The sequence below is a fragment of the Malaclemys terrapin genome, chromosome 8 (assembly GCF_027887155.1).
Source record: "Malaclemys terrapin pileata isolate rMalTer1 chromosome 8, rMalTer1.hap1, whole genome shotgun sequence".
In the NCBI taxonomy this organism is placed as follows: domain Eukaryota; kingdom Metazoa; phylum Chordata; order Testudines; family Emydidae; genus Malaclemys; species Malaclemys terrapin.
This window is the reverse complement of record NC_071512.1, coordinates 80,812,100-80,835,221: the sequence shown is the minus strand read 5'-3', so window position 1 is coordinate 80,835,221 and position 23,122 is coordinate 80,812,100. Positions and strand designations below refer to the sequence as shown.

The following is a 23,122-nucleotide window of genomic DNA, read 5'->3' as shown; positions in this document are numbered from 1 at the left end:
TTTAACTGTACCATATTTATCAAGTCCTAACAAACTGAATTTAATTTAATTCTTCCAATAGAGTTTTACTTTTTAATTTTTGTTTCTTAAATCTGAAATCAAATACAGAATTTAAAATTTAACTACAGGTGAACCATTAAGTGTTGTTATTTTATGTCTGTCTTTGGTTCATAACTGTTGCCAGAGGCTTACTTCATCATAGAACACTAAAATCCAACCACTCATATAGACATCAGCCATTCTGAGACAAACAATAATGGGAAAACAAAAATTGCAATTTACATAGCACTAGACTTAAAAGGTAATTAAACCCAACAATACAGATGATATAAGCAAACTTCAACAACAAAAAACGTGGCTAACATTTCTCTGTAATTATGAAGCAGTTACCTTTTCTCCACGTTTTGCTTGTCCTGGGGAGAAACCTGGATCTCCTTTAGGGCCCTATTGCAGAGAAATGAAATCAGTGTGGTACAGGGACAGAAGATTTAATTATATAGCTAGCCACAAATATTTTCACTGTTGAAGAAATTGATTGTGTGTGTGCAAGATATAATGCTGTACAAAGTATATTTCTTATTCCAGGAATGTTTTCTTATGTCAACTTTCCTATTAAAGTATGCATGTCACACTACATGGCATAATACAATAATCTGAATGCATATGTGGCGATGAGTTTGAATTTCCCTGTATTTCTTCATAATGTACCTGAGGATTATTTATTAAAAAGGCAGAGTTTAATTGCAAATGCAGTAAGAGGTACAGACAAATCAGTGTGCCTGCATTCTCAGTTATAACTGAATACTTTATTTGTACTTTGCAGATTTATGCAAGCCTGATGTATCAAACCATATCAAACATGAACACCAATATAGTTGTGATGTCATTTCTATTTCTGATCAATTCTTTGTTCCTATCTTTTAATCTAGTGTCCTTGAAAGCTGCTGTTGAGATGTAGTCAGTTGGTTGCAATTTTTCATTCACTGCATATTCCCCCCCAAAACAAAACTTGTCATAAAACTGACTAGAATTACCCCACAATGTAACATGGAAATAATTTCCCATTAAGGCTAGTGTTAAATTGTTCATTTGTTGCTTAAAAAATGCAAGGTTTGGAGTTACATTCCTTACAAACAATGTAGATACTTTTAAAGGGGAAATAAATTGCATAAATATACATTTGACCTTTCACATATTCTGGCAATAGGAAAATATTGTCTCGCATAAGGAAAGCATATGTCTATGTTTCATATGCCATATTTCATAGCTTGTGTTCCCACATAATTAAGTTCTGCAGCATGCTACACTTTACTTTCCCCTCTCTTTCAAGTGTCACTACCTGTTTTATTGCCATGAGAGTCTGAGAAGCGTGCGTGCTTGTCACAACTTTTTGAAGTCAATTGCTTTTGGTTCCCAGGTAATAAATTAACCCTCAGAAGTAGTAAACTGCCTGCATTACAAGTGACTGAAGCATTCCCATTGACCAGGCTTACAATAGACAGCACACTAAGGGCAGGTCTTCACTACGGGGGTGTGTGTGTCAATTTAAGATATGCAAATTCAGCTACGCGAATAGCGTAGCTGAATTCGACCTATCGGAGCTGACTTATCCCGCTGTGAGGATGGCGGCAAAATCGACCTCCGCGGCTCCCCGTCGACGGCGCTTACTCCCACCTCCGCTGGTGGAGTAAGAGCGTCAATTCGGGGATCGATTGTCGCGTCCCGACGAGACGCGATAATTCGATCCCTGAGAGATCGATTTCTACCCGCCGATTCAGGCGGGTAGTGTAGACCTAGCCTAACTTAACAGTTTTCTAGCCGGAGTTTAAAAGAAGAACGTTATTGTCAATTGAAAATAATCCACTAGTCCTTCATGGTTCCATGTTTTCTCTAAATCAAGTGTAGGCAACCTATGGCATGTGTGCCAAAGGCAGCACACAAACTGATTTTCAGTGGCACTCACACTGCCCGGGTCCTGGCCACCAGTCCAGGGGGCTCTGCATTTTAATTTAATTTTAAATGAAGCTTCTTAAACATTTTAAAAACCTTATTTACTTTACATACAACAATAGTTTAGTTATATATTATAGACTTATAGAAAGAGACCTTCTAAAAATGTTAAAATGTATTACTGGCACGCAAAACCTTAAATTAGAGTGAATAAATGAAGACTTGGCACACCACTTCTGAAAGGTTGCCGACCCCTGCTCTAAATGTTATCAGAAATAGTAGCCTCTGCCATCTTTTTTTCACACATCCAATACTTCCTAAAAATAGCACAGAGCCCTGGAGGATGAAGAAAGTAAGAGAGAGAAATCCAACAGGCCTAGGTTCAATTTTTTACTGGGCAGGTTATGAGTCATTCCTGACTAGAAGTCATAGAATTGTAGGGTTCGATGGGATCCCTGGCCAAGATATATGATTTGTAGTATCTAAACCAACCAAGGCAGATGGCTATCCAGACTCCTTTTAAAAACCTCCAGTGAAGGAGCTTCCACAACCTCCTGAGGCATCCTGTTCCATTGTCCTACTGTTCTTATACTTAGGAAGCTTTTCCTGAGATTTAATCTAAATCTGCTATGCTGTAGTTTGAAGCCATCGCCTCTTGTCCTGCCTGCTATGGCAAGAGAGAACAACTTTTCTCCATCTTTTTTTATGGCAGCCTTTCAAGTATTTGAAGACTGCTATCATGTCCTCCTTTAATCTCTTTTCCAAACTAAACATACCCAGTTCCTTCATTCTTTGCTCATATGGCTTGCATTCCATCCTATTGATGATCTTTGTCTCTCACCTCTGGATCCTTTCCAGTTTCTTTACATCGGTGACTAAAATTGGACACAGTCCTCCTGCCGAGGCCTAACCAGTGTTAAGTAGAGTGGTACTATCACCACCTGTGACTTGCAGGCCACAGTTAATGCAACCTAAAATTGCATTTGCTTTTTTTGCAACAGCATCACATTGCTGAGTCATGTTGAGGCTGTGATCTACCACAACTCCCAAATCCTTCTCCGCTGTGCTGCTGCCAAGCCAGTTATCCCCCATTCTGTGTTTGTGCATTTGGTTTTTCTTCCTTAAGTGTAGCATCTTACATTTGTCTTTATTGAATTTCATTTTGTTGTCAGTAGCCCAGTTCTCCAATTTATCAAGATCTCTTTGAATTTTAGCTCTATCCTCCTAAGTGTTGGCAACCCTGCCTAACTTTGTATCATCTGCAGATTTGATTAGTATGCTCTCTATTCTTACATCCCAGTCATTAACAAAGATGTTAAATAACAATGGACCCAGAATACATCCCTGTGAAACCCCACTTAAGACCTCCCTCCAATTTGACATAATTCCATTAATAGTTACTCTTTGTTTGCAGTTGTTTAACCAAGTATGTATCCATTTAATGGTAGTTCTGCCGAGCCTGCATTTCTCGAGCTTACTTATCAGAATGTCTTGTGGGACTGTGTCAAAAGCCTTGCTGAAGTCCAGGTATATTATATCCACCACATTCCTGCTATCAACCAAACCAGTTACCCTGCCAAAGAAGGAAATCAATCTGGTTTGGCATGATTTGTTCTTAATAAATCCATGCTGCTTTTAGTGATTATACCCTTCATCCTTCAGGTATTCACAAATTGAACGTTTCATACATTGCTCTAATAGCTTCCCAGGTATCAAGGTCAGGCTGACTGGTCTATAGTTCCCCGGCTTTCCCCCCCTTTTTATAGATGGGCACTACATTAGCCCTTCTGCAGACTTCCAGGACCTGTCCTGTCATTCAGGAGTTTGCACATATTATTGCCAGTGGCTCCGAACTTTCTTCAGCTAATTCCTTCAGTACCCTGAGGTAAATAGTATCAGGCCCCGATGACTTGAATGACATAACCAAGTCATGCCCTCTACATGCAGAAATGGTTTCCACAAGGGAAAGGGAGTTCTTCCAGACGGATCTCTCCTTTTCCACAGCCTTCCACATCTCTGTCACCAAGACAACAACTTATGTTCATTGACTCTTTGGCCAGTTAACCTTGAATGTGGCCTCACTTAACGTTCGATTCTTCTCAACTCAACCTGATTTAGTCAGATGTTGTTTAACTAGCGCTCTTCAGCTGAATCACAAAGACATCCCTTGCACTGGGCCCCTACGTATCCGAGCTTCCTTTTATCTAACACTCATTTCTTATGAAAACCCAGTTGTGTCCTATAATGTGAGTCACTTTCCCATCAACTCCCCCAACCATTTGAAAACTCTTTATATGAAGATGTCCCCAAAACATTTTGGGGAAACACAGCAGCATTGCTGGCCACTGTCATATATTATCAACTGGACAAAGAGCAGTGTCTCTGACACACTTAAGACCCAATTTTCCAGAGGTCCTGAATGACCGGAAGCTCTGATTGACTTCTCCTGGAGTTGCAATTTCATAGAAGCCTCAGTAACAGCGGTCCCTGGGAGAAGTACTGACTCAGCAGATCTCCTGGCTAGCCCAGCCCTGACCACTATTTTAGTTTGTGCAATCTAGCTTCAGTCCTCCAACACAGCAGGGATTCTGAGTGGCTGGCACTGCAGTGCTCTCTGCTACTGGCAGACTCACCAATGCTGGGGATCCACAACCTCCAGCAGGTGGATCAAGAACCACTAATGGCTAGTCATTCCTATTACAGGTAATCTCTCTACATAATTATCTTAGTTTATTGCTTCACTTGTATCAAACCTGGGCATTTGGAAAGTTTAAATGTTTAGACTGAAACCATACTTGTACTTTCTTTATCTTATCATTAAAAACAATTATTTTAAGCTAAAATACAGCACAAGTAATCTCCACTGGTTTTAGTTATACTAAATGCTGCACACAGTACATATGGTTACATTCCATTGACCTCGTCATATCAAAACTGAATAGACCAGACGTAACCTTTGGCCTTGAAGCTGAAAACCATATAATAATGGATTGCTCCGTACTCAGATTAGTTCAGCCTCGCCAAGAATTTCTCTCCTATAGCCAAGGATATTATTTTTTATAGTTAAAGCTAGTCCAGATCAGAGTTGGATTAAAGATGGCACATGCCCTTTATTTATAAGTAACTAAAATCAGTATGGACAGCTGTTCAGGCATTCTCAGCAGAGAATTCTGTATGTAAGTATATATATGTGTGTGTGTGTGTGCCTACACTCATGCCCATCTGTTAGGGTGGCATTGTGCCATTTACAAATTGGGCAGACCCTTATGTCAGACAGAAGTCCTAATCAAGATGGGGTTTATATTAACAACTGCAAATTACAGCTCTTCGTCAAGAAGCCCTTGCTCTGTAGCACTGGCATCACATGACTCTCTACACTTCTTTGCATCTACTAACACAAAACTGCCCAAAATAAATATTTCTCTGATGGAGAAAACCAGCCAAGCCACTGTTCAGCTATCGGGTTCTGGAAAAATGAATTTATATCTGATAATTGCAAAAAGTGCCCAGGCTGAGTGTGTGTGTGTGTGTGTGTGTGTGTGTGTGTGTGTGTGAGAGAGAGAGAGAGAGAGAGAGAGAGAGAGAGAGAATCCTAATTCTAAAACAATTAGGCTTCCAAGTGTTAACACTGCCATGCACTTATAGCTCCAAGAGAACAGGATTTAAGCCTCAGGGTGGGTTGTGACTTACACTGGCCTGTAACAGCCACAAAAAACAGAAAACACAGCCCGGAACTGTTGTGGCACAGGGATATCCTGCCCATGCCCACTCTCCCCTGCTACGTTAGCAGGAAGGAGGGAGTATGGCATAAAAGTCCCACATACCAGTGAAGACCCCCCCTTGCTGTGTGGTGCTCCTCCCTCGATTGTTTAGACTGCATTACAGCCAAAGTCCACCCAGGGTGAGACAGAACCAGCTGCACTGCACCTGAGGATCTGGCCTATTTTCTCTTTAAAATCTTTTTCAAGTATTGCTTTGTTATGACTGCTCAGAGAATGCTTGAGTTGTGTTTATAAGCATGTCAAGTCTTCCAAACTGAAGATGAGACAGACTCTATACACAGTACTTACCTTCCAAGGGTTATTGCAGAATAGTGCTTTAACTGTGATAAAGATTAACATCTCTCTAATGACAGCAAAGCTTGCGTGGCACAATAGAAAGGCCATATTGCAAGCAAAGACAAAAACTTGCCAGTGTCAAACAGAAGATAGATATTCCTGCGGTAAACACAGTTCTTCTAAAAATAATTCATAAGACAATGATTTTGCAATTAGTCTTGTGTTGGTAGCTCTCAGGAATTCCTCTTGTCAGACAAATCACATACCCCTTCTATTTCATTATTTTCTTACTACTAACCCATAAAAAACAAAGTCGTGAAGCCAAGAAAATTACCAAATAGAAGTTTGCTCTTCTAATTTTTAACAGCTTTAAGACAGAAGAAATCAGTACACTAGTTAACCATATAAATAAAGGTAGGCTCTAAGGAGCCATGATACCAGGTGGGAAGGGGGATCCATCCAAGATGTTTCCTGCCTCTGTGTGGAAGGGGGAGACCATTCCTCAATAAATCCCACAGATGTATAGGGTTCAGAGGGACTGCAGCCTCCTAAATCTTCCCACCACAGAGTACAAACCCTCCCTTAAACCCATCTGGGCAGGTTTCTTCACAGGACAGGGTGATCTGGTCCTAAGACATTAGAAATCATAGTCCTGAGTCTGTGCTGCCCTGCACTTTGTGTAATTATTTACTCTCATGCAAAGTGGGTATAAAATGCTTCAAATCAGAGTCCTCCACTCACTTTATGCCCATTTTGCACAGGTTTAACTGACTACACAAGGTACAATGCAGTGGTGAATCCAATGATTCACTGCATTTTACCTTTGCATCATCACCACAGAATCTATTACAGCTAAATGAATTCATTGTCCACACAACAAACTTTATGAAAACAAAAAGAACTACATATAATTACTGCCTTGCGTGATAGCTAAGCCTCTGTACAATCATCACTTGTATACATATTTCTATTTCCTTCCTCAATAAACTGGCTCAACTTCTCCTATTCATTTAATTCCATACTTCATCCTTTCTATACTTTAATGGCTACAGTGATGTGTTATGTCAATAAACTGTGGTATATGGAGTGGCATGTGGGTGAACAATGTCAATACTCTACACAAAAGAGAGTCTGGCCTAAAGATAGAAATGACATGACAGATACCAGCAGCATGTTTAAGTTCCTGTCAAATGCAGCCACAGACTGGATCTTGAAATTAAACTGTAGTCTCAGACAAAGCTCTTTACTTAGGGTGAAGGATGACTATAGATTTTCTGGCATATAGCCAGATTATATGCAATGAGACAACTATTTTTTAAAAAATCCACTGTTTGACACTGCCAGCTTTTCAAAACCAAAATGAAAAGGATTCAGGGCATTCAAAAGGAGTTGGGCGCTACTACATCTCTACCCCGATATAACGTGACCCGATATAACGCGAATTTGGATATAACAAGGTAAAGCAGTGCTCCGGGGGAGCGGGGCTGCACACTCCGGTGGATCAAAGCAAGTTCAATATAATGCGGTTTCACCTATAACGCGGTAAGATTTTTTGGCTCCCGAGGACAGCGTTATATCAAGGTAGAGGTGTAATTTCTCCCCAGCCAGAACTGGGGACATGTGATTTTTTAAAAAACTACCAGTAAATTATCCATGCCTTTTTTTTAATATAAATATTCTCATTCCTTTAAGATCTTTCAAGTTTTTTTCCCCTCTCTTTTCAATACATTAAACTTTCTGATTTTTGCCCCAATTCTGCAATTTGTTGCATGTGGGAAGACTGCTCTCCTCCCTGCAGAGATCCATTTCCTCAGCATGGTTGTGCATGGGTGCAGCAGTCTGACAGTGCACAATGAGTTGCAGGACTGGGGGACCAGCCTTTCTCCATCTACTTATGTTTACCATCATTGATTTCTCTTTCCCATCAAATCTCTTCACACCATTATCTTTCCACCCTCCTTTTCTAGCCCCAAATCCTTCATATTTGCTTCTTGTGCCATGGAGACCCAAGTGCAAGTCCTGTTCACTCTCTGCCTTTTCAAATCAGTGGAAAGACTCCCCTTGACTTCAATAGGCACTAATCAGGTGATAAGTTTGGGTGATGGAGTGAATAGGAACAAGTGTAAGTTGATAACTATTATTTGAAATGATACATGAGGGCCTGATCCTCCTCTTGCTAACACCATTGCCAAGAGAGCAGTGTCCTGCTTCCCTTTTACAATTCAGACAGACTGAACTAAAAACGTTATTTGTAATAAAGCTGCAGCTGGTTCTTAGCTAGTTAAAATATGTTCCCTTTCATACCTTGCCCAATGCCATTTCCCCAATAAAAGATATGCAATTCTTTGTAATTTTAACTTAGAAACAAGCAGTCATCATTATACATGGTTTTCAATTGTGAAGCAGGAACAAGGAACTGTAAACCATCTTGTGAAGGTAAAATAAAATATATAAGTATTTAATCTATTTAGCATTACAATGCAGCTATAACGGTGCCAAAATCCACAGACTCAGTTTTCTTGAAATAGTTCTTGTTTATGATAGCTAGGAAAATTGCCAAAAACTTATGCATGCTTTGGTGATTTTAGACCACATGTCAGCCTTATACCCCTAGGCCAAGTATCTAAGGTTACATGCTAAGGACCCTAAACTATATACATGTCAATGGAAGCTGCTGGCACACACACAGGGACAGAACCTGACCTTCAGTTTAAAGCCATCAGTGACAATCTAGGAAGCTATAAATGTATTAAATTCCACTCTTGAAGCACATGTGTAACTCTTCAATGTAGATAGGAGATACACATGTACCTTGAGGGGAGAATAAAACCCATTGTGATTTTACTGCCAGAAAATTATTACATTAGATCTTGTGTGTTCTAAGATTAAACCCAAGTGTCTTCAATCTCAGTTAGTGTATACCAGCATAGGTCAATTGACCTCAGTGGAGCTTCTCCAGTTACACTTGGTGAGGATCTGGCTTACTTCTATTTAATTAAAATATTATGATACTCTAATTTTACAGTAAAACTACAGTTGTGTGGAGCTCTAGCCCCCTCTGCATAAAATAATGATATAGTATTAACAATAATAAATTGTGACCAACAAGAAAATATAGCTTTCATAGCTAAGCCTAGAAAATACATTAATTTTTATCAATGACTTAATTTTTTAAAATCATGAACTCAACTACAGAGTAGATAAATGCTCAGAATCTTGGTATGACTCAATTAAAGGAAATATATATTATGAAATAAATCCTGTGAGTAGCTGGCTACACTTATTTCAAGTAACAGCGGTCTACACTTCTCTATTACCCAGTTTGCATAATTATTGTAAAACCGAGTTATAGAAATCACTACGTTTAATGGTTGTAATAAAATTAGATACTAACAAAAGGGCACATAGAAAACACAAAGCCACTTTGTTTTACAATGTCAAACATCACAAGCTTTATTTGATATATTTTCATGGCCTAGAGCAGTTTTTAACACCTGTCACTACAGGTCAGATTCCTGTCATAAGGAATCACACTAAAACAAATCATCATGTTGTTTTTTCCTAACATATCTATCCAAATTGTTAAAACTAAATATGAATTGAAGGCATTTTGCAACTGCACAAATCTGCCTGCCGGTATTTAAGTGGCCCTTGTAACCCAGGTTTGAAAGTTTTTAATTGAGTTTATGGCTGAATATTTTTTCTTAAATTTGCAATATCAAATCTAGGTTCCACAGTTCTTATTCTATCATTTAATCAACAAACTCTGAAAGTTAGAGTAGTTAAATGTCATCAAACAGGTGAAATCTTGACAGCAAATAGAAGTATTTATGGAGAGTGACTTGGCCTATTTTTTCTTTTTTTTTTTTTGACCAAAGCAAAAGGTTACCGCAGGGATTAAATGTCCAATCCCGCAAATGCCTCACTTGAATAATTCTGACTCACCCAAGTAGTTGGATTGACTTCAATCAAAATCCTTTGGAAAGCAAGGAATACTCACATGAGTAAAGGCTTCCAGGCCATCATTCCACATGCATCATTTTGTCCTGTGAAACTGGCTATTTTTCTTTTGATCTTGGTTTAAGTTTTATTGGTTACATTTCCTTAAAAACTGTTTATAGCTGTGCTCTCCATTTGTAAACCAAATAAAATTAATCACTACTATTATTGGAAGCAAACTCTAGGACTTCCAAAAAGTTACACATCCGGAAGTTCAAATAATGCTTATGGCAGTGTGATTAAGTTAGCTCACCTTTTGACCAGGCAGCCCTGGCAAACCTGGATTCCCATGTGGGCCTGGAATACCCTATAAAAACGAGAAAGAGCAGGGTTATTCAGAACTACACCAAACAATGTTCATTACTTTGTGGAAATATTGTACAGAGAATCATCCTCAAGGATCACTGTTCCATCTAAAATCATTGGCAAGGATTTTCAAAGGAGCCTAAGGGAATCAGTGTCCATTTCCCACAGAGATTAAATGGGAATTGAGCACCTAACTCCCATAGACTCCTTTGACAGTCTCAGTCATTAACTTTTCACTGGGATCCCAGGTAATTCAGGACATGCATATTAGAGCAAGCTCATTGTGATGATGACTTTTCAGCCATAGAATATCATACGATGTTTGGGATAAAAGGAAATCCTGAACATCACATTACTGAGGTAATCCCTATGTACAGTATATAAAGTTCATGCAGTTAGGAATTATAACAATTAATTCTCCAGATCAATGGCCCAGAATGCTGACATTTTTGAGAGTCAAAGTTAACTTTTATATAATCAACATCCATTAACTTCAATGAGAGTTCCATGCAAAGAACATCAGGAGTATATGGCTAAATTGACCCATCTGTGCTTGGAAAACAAACCACTGCTGACAGTGATTGTCAACAACAGGACTGGTGGAACATGGGATCTATAATATTTCCCGCTATGGGACAAAACATGTTTCCAGGCCATCCACACTAGAAGTTAAAAGGTTTCAACACTGGGTATCTGATCCTGCAAGGTCCGGAGCACTTTCAACTCTCATTGAAGCCAGTCCTTGTAGAATTGGGCACTGGGGGAAATGGTCATCACAATGATTGTCAGCAGCTATTCATCTATGACACATGGAAGAACCTGAAGGATAAAATCCTGTCCCCACTGGTGTCAATGGCAAAACTTTCATTGACTTCAAGGGGGCCAGAATTTCACCCAAAGAGTTTATCAAAGGTACCAGAAATAATAAGAATCTGTTTTAACTCTCCCAAAACATAAAATACAAATTCAATGAACTGTTAAGACAGACATCATACTTTTCCCTCACAACTCAGCGTTTACCAATTATACCGCACATTAACACTGAGAGCCTCACAGTTTAATGCTTCCTCCAACGAATAACCATGTTGATGTAACTAAATGGACATGCTGATCCCAGCCCCCTTTGAGAGATTAATGTGCACACAGGCAGCTTTCGGGTCTCTCTCAGGGATTTACAAGAAAGAGGAAACCCGCTACTTAAGGTGCCAATATAATTACAGTGGGGAAATGGCTCAGAAAGTTTTTAGCGCTTTGTTGGTTTGTTTTGCCAGGGTCGAGGAAATGCCACAACAAGAAGGGAGAGCACAGTGGTATTCTGCTCAATAAAAGTTGCCCTAGGAATTCCACCTCACTGAGGATTAACATACATCTCAGATAAAACAGTATAAAACAAGTCATTCTGGAGATATGGGTGAACAACAAAAATTATTTGTTTCAAATCCTGAAAACTCACTTTTTTTCTTGATGTGCCCTAACTCAGACTCAGCTTGGCTGAGACACTCAAAAAAAATTTTTTTTTACATTTCCTCTGTGCAGAGGTCCCATGTGAGAAATTTTACACAGAAAGGAACTTTTCTAATAAAGTTAAAAGTGGTTAAAATCAAGCTCCTGAGGGAAAGGCATCACTCTTAACTAAGGTGTCACTACTGAGACCGTCGGACCAAGGCACGATTAAGGGCTGAGGGAGTGAAGCACGGGAATCCTGGGGAAGACTAGGGCCTGAGGCAGGAGGATCCTCACGCAGCTGGGAGTAGTGGGAAGGAGTCACTGACACAACAATCACTGTGCAGCAAGTGGAGCAGCACACAGCTGACTGCTGATAGCTGAGTGCTGCCACTGCAAGAAGAGAGTTCCTTAGATCCCAGGTGCCTCTTGTTCAACAGCTCAAGGCACATCTCAGTATGACTAAAGATGACTCAAGGGACAGAAGAAAGCCCTGGGTGAAGGTCACGTGACAGGCTCCATGTCTGCTCAGGAGGGGTGATGAAGGGCTTTCTTTGGCTAGGAGGCCAAAGTTTTCAGTGGGTCTAAGCTCAGATACCCCACCTGATTGTCATACCACATCTGTGTATAATGTATATTCTACCTATATAATTTTCTAATAAAATTTTGGGGAGTTCATGTTATATCTTGCCCATAAAAGCCTCATGTCAGCCTCAAGTTTAGCACACAAAAAGTAGGGCCTGGGACCTACTTTTCAATGTAAAAAATAACAACCAACACTTGCTGGTATTCTAATATTTATGGGCACTATAAGAGCTAAAGTGCAACAATGACTTTTCAAAAATGAAGTTTTCCTGGCCCTTAGCCCATCACCTGGACTAGTCTTTGCGGCAACATTTAAGTACGCTTTTAAAATTCTATTTAAATCACAGTTACTAATAAATCAAACTGGCCCTTCTCAACCTAGGCTGTCTCCAGACGCTAGCCACCCCTCTCTAATCTAAGCTCCCCCACTTCCCATTATGCTTTTTTGCATGTTCAACTCCACATTGAATTCACAAATTTCACACTGTGGAGCTTTGTGCCCCAGAATGCACTGCATCCATCAGAGGTTAAGAAATAGGCATCTGAAAGAGACAGCTTCAAGAGATATAAAGGATCCTGACTCCTACCTCTACTTTTATAATGGTATCAGAGGGAATCAAGCAAGTCTGATGGGCTTTCTGACTGGCCATGTGACAGGATGGTTTTACATTTTTAACATGTGGTTTATTTGGGCTCTCTCTTTTTAAGGAATCAAGACTGAGGTTATCCTCATTGAATTGCCTTAGCATACAACATTTTACCCTCTCTCTTCTTCCTCTTTTTCTCTCTCCAGTAAATGTGCAGATAGAATCATAGGACTGGAAGGGACCTCGAGAGGTCATCTAGTCCAGTCCCCTTCACTCATGGCAGGACTAATTATCTAGACCATCCCTGACAGGTGTTTGTCTAACCTGCTCTTAAAAATTTCCAATGATGGAGATTCCACAACCTCCCTAGGCAATTTATTCCAGTGCTTAACCACCCTGATAGTTAGGAAGTTTTTCCTAATGTCCAACCTAAACCTCTCTTGCTGCAATCCAAGCCTATTGCTTCTTGTCCTATCCTCGGAGGTTAAGAAGAACATTTCTTCTCCCTCCTCGTTGTAACAAACTTGAAAACTGTTATCATGTCCCCTCTCAGTCTTCTCTTCTCCAGACTAAACAAACCCAATTTAGTTCCATTTTTAGTTTTTTGTTCCTCCCCAGAACTAAGAATACTTCTTGTGTGGAAATGAAGGGACAGAGCGGGCTGGGGAAGGACAAAGACGGGCAAGTGGTGATGATTCATGAACAGTATTTAAATACTTCCCTCCACCCCCCAAATTAGTGCCACGTTCTGTTGTTCTAATTTTTACCCAGGCAAGAGAGGAAGTTATCTCCCCCGCCCCTGTATTTAGAGACCAGCTGTATAACTTGCTCATGCAGTATGGTTGCAGCTCACCTAAACTTGGGAGGAGAAACTAGTGCCTTCTAATGATAGGAAAAAGCCTTAGCTCATTTCCCCTTCTTTGAGTCTATGGAGAAAGAAATGTCTATACCGATGGGAAAAGATCACCACTTGCGCTAAATCCTTTCTTCTTAAACCTAATTCAATTAGCTGGTGATATCCCCCTTTCCAGCCATCCATTTCAAATGTGAGACAGCATTAAGGAACATAAAGCTGTATAACATGCAAATTTTGTTTTCAACAAGCTACAAAACAATGGCGTACTCAAATGTTCGTTCACAAGCACTAGCACAAGTAACCCCGCCTACCTAAGATACCTCCCTCACATCAGCTGATCTGTCATACCATCTGCCAAATACTTCTACCCATCCTAGAAATCCTACGTCTCATCTATCAACCCTGCCAGACACCACACTCCATTCCTAAACCCATGACTACCCACTCCACTCCAGCCTGCCCAGCCTTCTAGATCATCCAGCCCACAAATCCTTAACTACCCTCTCCAGGTGCCCAAAATCCCAGATTTCCTTCAGTGAGAAATTCCTGATTCTTCCCCAGCCATTTCCAGAGGGCTTCAACATTTTATAGTATATATGCGCGTGCACACACACACTATATATATATATATATCAAGATGTATTAGCTATGGTAAAAGTTACTTGAAGAAGCTACAGACACAGAAATTATGCTTTTATTGAGCTGCTGTTAACCAAGAAACTAAAGCAGATTCTTAGAGCAATTTTCTTTCTAGCCAGCAGTGGATAATTTCACTTTCATTGTTTTCCAGTCTGTAGCTGTGGAATGCACTATTCTGGGAAGCCCACTCCCCATCATTCCAAAAAGCAAATGAACCTGACCTTCTCAGCTACAGATGGCAACACTGAAAAACTAAAAAAAACAATGCTACAAGTAGCAGCATAACAGTTATACTGCAAACTAAATAGCAGTTTGTGGACACATTTACTCAGAATACCTCCTCTAGGTATTTATTGTAAAATACATGTTGTTTTATCTGTCTTGTCTTACTTTGTTTTAGCCCATTATATGCTGAGATTAAAGAGCAACATCTTCCTTGCTGACTAGTATATGAATACACTCCACAATCAAATGATTATACAAAGTTTGGTTTTACTATCAATGTCCAGTATACAGCTATAGAAAAATATAGCCCTTCTACTCACCCTTGGACCTCTCTTCCCCGACAGACCAGGTAAACCTGGAGGACCTGGGGGACCCTGGAGGGACAAAAACCAAATAGTTAAGGTAAGAGCAGACCAATCATTGTGCTGCAGGTCATAATCTGACTAGCCCTCCTTCAGCCACCCAGCTGATTTTCTGATTACAAAACCTTCTCATTTTGAAAGCAAAGCTCAAAACTAAAAATACAGTGTGCTTTTTCCCAATCGGGCTCCCAATTGGAGACTCATGGTTAAAATTATGTTACACATAAAGCTTGTAACTCTCAGTTTGGTGCATAACTTAAATAAATTAATTTTTATTACAGGAAGAAGAATCCATTTCAAAGTCTAAAACCAAGGAAACACAATGTATTTCAAAAAAAGAGAAAACAGTTAATTTACTAAATTAAAAACATGGCATACTAATTCAAACGTTTACATCCCAAACAATGTATATATCATTTGAGGCAATTCAGACAGTTAATCACTATAAGAAACTAAGTAATAATAATAACCCATAGAAAAGAAAGACGAAGAAATAGAAACACCACAGACATGGTTGAAGACTTGTTTGACTTCCCAAGTATGAACTTCTCATAGAAATCATTGGTAGCACATTATTTGATTCTTTACATTCATATTTTTGAACTGATATAACTCCTTTCAAAGAAAAAACATTTTGATTTTTATCAAATAAATTCATATACTGTTTTATGATCCGATGTAACCTTTGCAAATAGATTTGATCATAAATAATTGTAACAATATTAGGCACAGTACCATGTTTGAGCTAGGTAACAGCTTTGTCCCTAAAACAGATCCCTTTCCTTTTACATTGTACTTATTAACTTTTGAGAGCAAAAACAGTGTTTCATCTGAGCTCAAATTGTGGGGAGAACTCTAGGCCAAATTCTGCACTGGCTTGTGCTGCACTGCATGCCATCACTTCTACTTCAATGAGGTTGCATGGTAATGGGGTCTAATTCAGGCCTCCACCTTTAAGAGCAAATCAAATTCCCATCTCCATGCAGGTGGAGAGGGCCATGGCTGTAGCAGAATCAATACCCTTTCACAGCAGAGGCAGGTGAGTGGCAAGATGTTAGGACTTTATACAGGCAGTCCCCCATGTGTCACACAGTTTTTCACTGGTGGGGCTCACTGCCTCTGCTTCCCAGTATGCAGGGTGAGAAATTGAGGGTTGGGGTGAATCCAGAGGCTACTGCAAGCCTTAACTCTGCACTACCAGTCATGGAATGGCCTGAGGGAAGGATTCCATCACCACTCCCTACACCAATACCCCAACTCACCCCAAGATCTCCTGCATGCAACCCAATTACTCAGCTTGTGCACTGGGTAAAATACATTAAATAGCTCTGACTGTACTGCTTGATGCTGTTCAAAATTATTTAAAATCGGGGGAGAGATGAAGGATAGCACCAGGATTACTACTGTGGCTGAGATAGCAATAAACAACCTGTGCAGGAAATGTAAAGATGGTTTGTGCACAGTACTATCCACATAACTTCCCATTGGTTTTTATGAACCCCTTCTGCATAATTTTATTATGATTAAAATTCAGAATAAAAATGTTAAATCTTAGGAAAAATGAATATCAGTTCCCTTTGAAATAGAAGGATAACTTCACTGGCAGGGAAGCCAACACTGACGAGGGACATCAGTCAATGACAGACCAATTGTCTTTACTGGAGTAGAATGCAGATAGTGGCTTCAGGGAGACCTCAAAAGGCTTTCTGGGAGTACAGGGGAATAGTAGGACAAGAGGTCAAGCCCCCGTACAGTGCTAATTGTTCAGGTAGTAGGTTTCCAGCAAATGTAACCCCCATGAAGTGAAGAGAGTAGACCAAGAAGGCTATTTAAGTAGCGACCGGTGCACTGTGACACAGTAGAAAGAAAACTGTGTGCAGTCAGGATCACAATTATAGCAACCCTCATACACCCTAGCATTGTGCAGGTAGAGATTGGCATGGTGGAGGTCAACAGGGTGTTTAACCTTGCCTAAGTCTAGAGCTAATGCAGTTGCCTGTGGACTGTTAGGAACATTTGTAGGTGTGGACATATGGTGCATTACAGGCATGCTACAGGGACCAACCATGACCCACTGGTGAGTGTATGTTACAGGTTCCCCTCTGTGCCTGATCTGAGGAGGATGTGAGTCTGTTACACTGGCTGCTATAGGCCCTTGGCTCTATAGCTCATGCTGTAGCAGCTCATATTTTTAGCTCTTTAAGTCCCCAGTTCACATCCTGATGAGTCAGCCAAAATGGCAGGCATCACACAAGCACTGGTTAGCATGCCAAATTTCTCTAGCATAGACAAGGCATTTGAGTGAATTTCACTTCCAAGAATAAAAAAAGAGCAGACAGACACACAGAGCTTGACCTGGCATTCTTGTTGAGGGAGAGTTCCAAAAATATAACTAAAAAAAGCCTGGAGTTTCCGCATCTTGTTACATCTGGAGGAACTGTTTCCTATTCTTTCCTTTTTGAATAACTGAAGTTAGGAGATGCACCATGCACAGAAAGTTACCCTGGGGCTACACAAGGGAAAGAGTCAACTACATTTCTTCATAAAAGGTGGACAAGTAAAATATTTTGACGTTATGGTACATTGCTTTTTTAATTGTAATGTGAAGCTCTTTCTACACCCTATTTCAGACACTGATTACATTTGCTTTAAAATAAAGTGTTTTGATAGCTGGAATCCCTATTTTCCCCTTATAAAAATACTAATTCCTATTTACATCTCTTCGTGATCCTTGTTCCAGATTTGTTCGGTGCGGTTGGATGTGTATTTGGGCCTGTTTGGCTTCTAATTTTTAAAGATTTATTTTTTGTTTTATTTTGTCTTTTGTATAGCACCTATGTGCTATGCACTAGGCAACTTATGAATTAATGAAATAATGAGTAATTGCTTTTATTGGTCTAAGGACAATGAATGGTATAATGCTATAAAAAGAATTAATTTTTCTTCATAGGGCATAAAGATCTGATCTATGGATGCCACCATTACAACAAAACCAACTGCCAACAATTCCTAGAACATTGCACTTAGTAGCCAGAATCTTTATAAAGATGTGTGAACATAAACCTCCCCACTAAGGTTCCTACCTCAGAACTGCTCAGCTCACCCCCTATCGACCTTCTCTCTAAATATTTACTATCACCTACCTTACATCCAGGTGGGATAATGAGCAACCTGCTACTTGAGTCAGCAGAAGCCACTTAAACCTTTCTCAACATAATCATTTGCTACTAGGGTAGTGTGTTTCAGGCAAACATTGCTAGCCTATTACACCAACAGTTTAGCCAGTTGGTTAAGTTATTAACAAAAACACTCCTTAATTAAATTAATTGAACTGCTGCTACTTCAAATTGACAGCGGAGCAGTATTAGGAAACGGATGTCCCTGTTTAGCTAAAGCAACTACTGAACTTATTGTATATTTGGTGGAGACCATTGGAGAGTTTGCTGATAACTGTTTTTCAATTATTCGCAAGTTACACCACTGCACAGAATTCTACTGCCTGTGGAAGTAGTTACAATAGTTACAGCTTGAAACCAACTTATTTCTTCTGTTTTTATACTGACATAGAAAGTTAGTTCTAGATACCTACACAAAGACTCCCAAGAGCTTCTACACAACCAACGAAAGTCACAAAGTCAATAATTCCAGAATCAATCTGATACGTTCCCAACCTAGGGAAATTGGTGGTTTGTTTCAATAGTCTTTCCTCCAATAATTATAAACTGTAATTAATCATTAAACAACTGCATAGCATATTACATTTTATATGATGAACCAAATCATTGTTTGGTAGATCAAACAACATAATAATTGTACATTATCTTCTAAATGGTACTACAGATGCAAATTGAAAATAATAACTTGGTTTAATGGGAATGGTGTAATAACAATAATTCTTGTATATTTTCTTCATGTATGTTTCTAATAAATGCTTGAGTTTACTGTGCACCTAAAAACTGTGAAAGCTTCCTTCAGATGTTGAGAAATACTACAAAAGTCACAAATAATTAGGGGCCAATCCTGCAAACATTCAGGCCCCAATGACTTCATGAGGACAAACTCCTGCACCCTCATGAGTCCCCTGACTTCAATACAGCTCCTCATGGGTGCAGAAGTACAGTATCTGGGTCTTACTATGACACATAGGTCCCAATGGGAAGTTTTGTGAGTGAGTGCTATAGTGCAGAATCAGACCCATAGTGCTTAATATCAGGTGTAGTTCCACAGTAGTAAGTACTATACTCAGTAGCTGGCATTTGCAACATCAGATCCTAGATGGTGGTCTAGTTACAGTTCAGCACACAGAAGTCCTACTGACTTTAATGGAAGTTTGATGTGCAGAGTAATGATAGGATTCTCTCTCTTAAGGTGTTGGAACCAGTCACTACCATTTCCTTTTAATGAAGAATTAAGAAGTGAATGAATTCATATTCATGTTTGATTTCAACTATGCCTCCTAGCCAATCTTGTAAAACACCTAAGTGCTGACAAAGCAACGTATAGTCCTGAAATAAAAGAATCTTTCAGCATTATGTAGGATTATTTTTATGCCACTTCATTTTCAAAATTTCCAGCCAAAAATAATGGCAAGCACTAATCCCTACAAATTGCATGGAAGTGCATCATGAATCACAATCGGAGGGTATCCAATCAATAGTGTGACTGGTCACTTTCTCCTACAGTTATGGAAATCTCTTCCATGGTGAATTAGGAAAGCTAGAATTTCCAGGATTGCTAAAGTGATACCATTAATATCAGAGGTCTGTATGCAAGGCATCGTGTACCAGATCCAAATTTCACAGCAAAATCCAAATTCAAAAATTTAGGCTTTGTTTAATTAAGTATGAAAATAAATAATACATAATTATAGTACATCTTCCATTACTTATTTTGCTATTAAATTCTGCTTACTGTATTCTAGCCCTAAATTTTCAATAAGCTGGCAGAGATGAGGATGGAGGTTTTTGAAACTGAAGACATGGGGTATTTGGAAAGTCAAGGGAGATGACTTACGATTGTGCAATAAGCACATTAGCTCAATTTCCATTAAAATGACCAGCAATGGAATGGTTAAAGATGATGACATTTACTTATATTGTCATATTTATGTTTCAAGTCAACAGCCTCTTTGGGGGAGGGTCCATCTTTTTGTTCTATGTTTGTACAGTGTCTAACGCAATGGGGTCCTGGTCCATCACTGAGGCCCTTAGGGATTACTGCAATACAACAGCCCATTGAGGTGAATGAGACAGTTCTTAGTCAGGAAGACAACATTGCTCCAATTTATATTCATCCATATTTGGAAGGGGATTTTTTCAATCATAAATAAAAAAACCCACTAGCACTTATGTATTTTATTGAGATTTATAAAAAAATACTAAAGAAAAGGGTGCCTAACTCATACACCATCCATAAATGAAAGCTTAAATTTCTGTAGCAAAGGGTGAATTCCATAGCTGTGGGATCATGGAATTCAGGGGGCCCTAATTATACTAGGCAAGAGTCGGTTAGGGTGGATGATTATAAAGCTAAAGCAAAGTTGAGGAGTTTGAAAACCACAAAAGCAAGTTATTGCTTGTCAACTCTAATAGATTGAAAATTATTTCTGTGTTGAATCCTTGAAAAAAAGGTTTAAACCAGCGATGACATAATGAAAAAATATTTTTTTTTTCATGTCTCGTCAGCATTTTCATACTGTGATGGAACTTTGAAAGTTCTTTGCTGCTGTTTCTCAGGTTTTCCAGTGATGAGATTTTAGGGGTAGGGCTCACATGAATCTATTCAAGTGTTGGTTTGGAGGTGAATTACTGTTCAAGGGAGCAGACTTAGTGAGGAAACGGAGTGATGTGACTGAATAGATAAGAACCAGATTATCACTGGCTCCTTCAGAGGTGTACAAGACTCAGAGAGGGAGCAAAGAACATTCCCCATGAAATAGGGGCCAATCAGAGTGGCAGTCCCTGTGTTCTTCTGGATTTACAGGCTGCATTTCTCCAGAGATCCCATTGGTGCACGTTACCTCCAAAACCTTATTGTAGAGAAGGCTAGGAGCGTCAGGAGCTCCTGCGATGGCAGTAAACTTCTACATCTTCCCCCATGTGAGAAGAAGGATGGTCCTGTGGTGAAGGCATTGGATTGAAGCTCAGGAGATCTAGGCTAAATTCCTGACTCTTCCACAGATTCCCTCTGGGTTACCTTGAGTAAGATACTTAGGATCTATGACCCAACAAAGAACATAAAAACGTAAGAACGGCCACACTGGGTCAGACCAAAGGTCCATCCAGCCCAGCATCCCATCCTCCGACAGTAGCCAATGCCAGGTGCCCCAGAGGGAATGAACAGAACAGGTAATCATCAAATGATCCATTCCCAAGCACATTTAACTTTAAACATGCAAGTGGTCCCATTTATTTCAATAGGAGTACTCACATGCTTAAGGTTAAGCCCATACCTAAGTGTTTTGCTAGATCAGATCCTTAATTTTTCTGCATTTTCCAGTTCCCCTTCTATAAAGTGGGGATATTAACATTTCCTTTGTCTATCTTGTCTATTTAGATTGCAAGACCTCTGAATCACAGACTGTCTCCTACTACATGTCTGAACAGCACCTAACACAATGGGGCCCTGATTGTGGTTGAGGCCCCCAGGTGCTATTGTAGTACCAAGAATAAACAATATGTCCCATAAAGATTTCAGTGCTATTTGTGAAAGAACAGATTTGATTTTCTGAATGACTGAAATCTTGTCATGCAATTTTTTTGCATTATCCTTTCCAATTCAACACAATCTATTGGTAGTTATAAAATGTCCTCATCTTTAAAAACAACAATTAACAACATCTTGATGACAGCAAGGACTTAACGATATAACTATAGAAATATTGTTACAAAGGGCAAAAAACAACAAAATGAAGGACTGGCCTCATATTCAGGACAAGCAAGCAAGATCACTCATGGATTATCTTTAAATTACTTTTTTAACACATCGTTTCTCAATTGTCTCTCTAGCCCTTAGCATCTGGATCTTGTTTAAAGTAGAAATTGGGCTCTTAGATAGGATTTTTAGTTGCTGATGACTAGTTTTATGAAAAGATGTCTGCTGCACTGAGAGAGAATACACACACTAAATTTATGGACTTATTCAAACATATTAGAGGCTGCCTGACATATATCAAATAACTTTCCAGTAATAACCACAAACACACAGAGGAGCACAAGTGGAATTATCTACTCCCTGCTATGGTTTCTGGAGCTCAACCAGAAACTCAAATAAGAATCAACTATCATATTACTCAAGTTAAGCATGTTGGGGAACATTCTACAGTCAGCCTGCAATCTCACATAAATTAGTTTCTATCTGCAAATATTAGGAAGGTGTTTGGATATTGCACATATAAAATAAGAGGACATTTAAGTTCACAGTAAAGAAATACAAACATGCATTTTCACACATTTCAGAAGTTGCTTATCACAATAATTAATTAAATGCATTTTGTGATGGAACTGCAAAACAAGGGACTGCGGTTCACCATTCCCGGACAATGGGAACTGTACGACCCGCCAGGGGCTTACCCATAACAAGCCATGAACCAAGTTTGGGAACCACTGTCCTAGGGGCTTGGGCTACAGAGTGGCCTCAATAATTAGAATTTTAAGTAGCGTCAGAATGCTCTAAATATATGGTTATATTCAGATCCCACAGGAATGGAGTTCCTGATTTAGATTTTGTGTTCTGTCTCATGCAAATATTTTCTACCTGAATAAACTGTTTTCCATCATGTGATTATCACCTCTAAGCGTATGTCTACACTGCAATTAAAAACCTGTGGCTGGCTCATACCAGCTGACTTGGGCTTGCGGGGCTTGGGTTAAGGGACTGTTTAATTGTGGTGCAATAGTTCAGGCTCAGGCTGGAGCCTGGAATCCAGGACCCTGCAAGATGGGAGGGTCCAGAGGTCAGGCTGCAGCCCGAGCCTGAACATCTACACTGCAACTAAACAGCCCTTTAGCCAAAATCAGCTGGCATGGGCCAGCCGTGGATGTCTAACTGCAATGTAGACATACCCTAAGAGTGCTGCTCATCTGACAATCTTCTATCATTCTTATAACAAAT

At 39.5% G+C, this 23,122-nt stretch overlaps 1 protein-coding gene across 3 annotated transcripts in view; it reads right to left on the bottom strand.

Annotated features, from left to right (window-relative positions):
• Nucleotides 1-23,122, bottom strand: part of COL24A1 (collagen type XXIV alpha 1 chain) — a 234,046-nt gene that overhangs the window by 186,868 nt on the left and 24,056 nt on the right. For all 3 annotated transcript variants that reach the window (XM_054036762.1, XM_054036763.1, XM_054036765.1), the window contains exons 4-6: nucleotides 14,969-15,022; nucleotides 10,261-10,314; nucleotides 391-444 (exon numbers count right to left, since the gene is read on the bottom strand). In XM_054036762.1, the coding sequence (XP_053892737.1) occupies nucleotides 391-444; nucleotides 10,261-10,314; nucleotides 14,969-15,022 (162 nt within the window). The remainder of the gene's footprint in view (nucleotides 1-390; nucleotides 445-10,260; nucleotides 10,315-14,968; nucleotides 15,023-23,122) is intronic.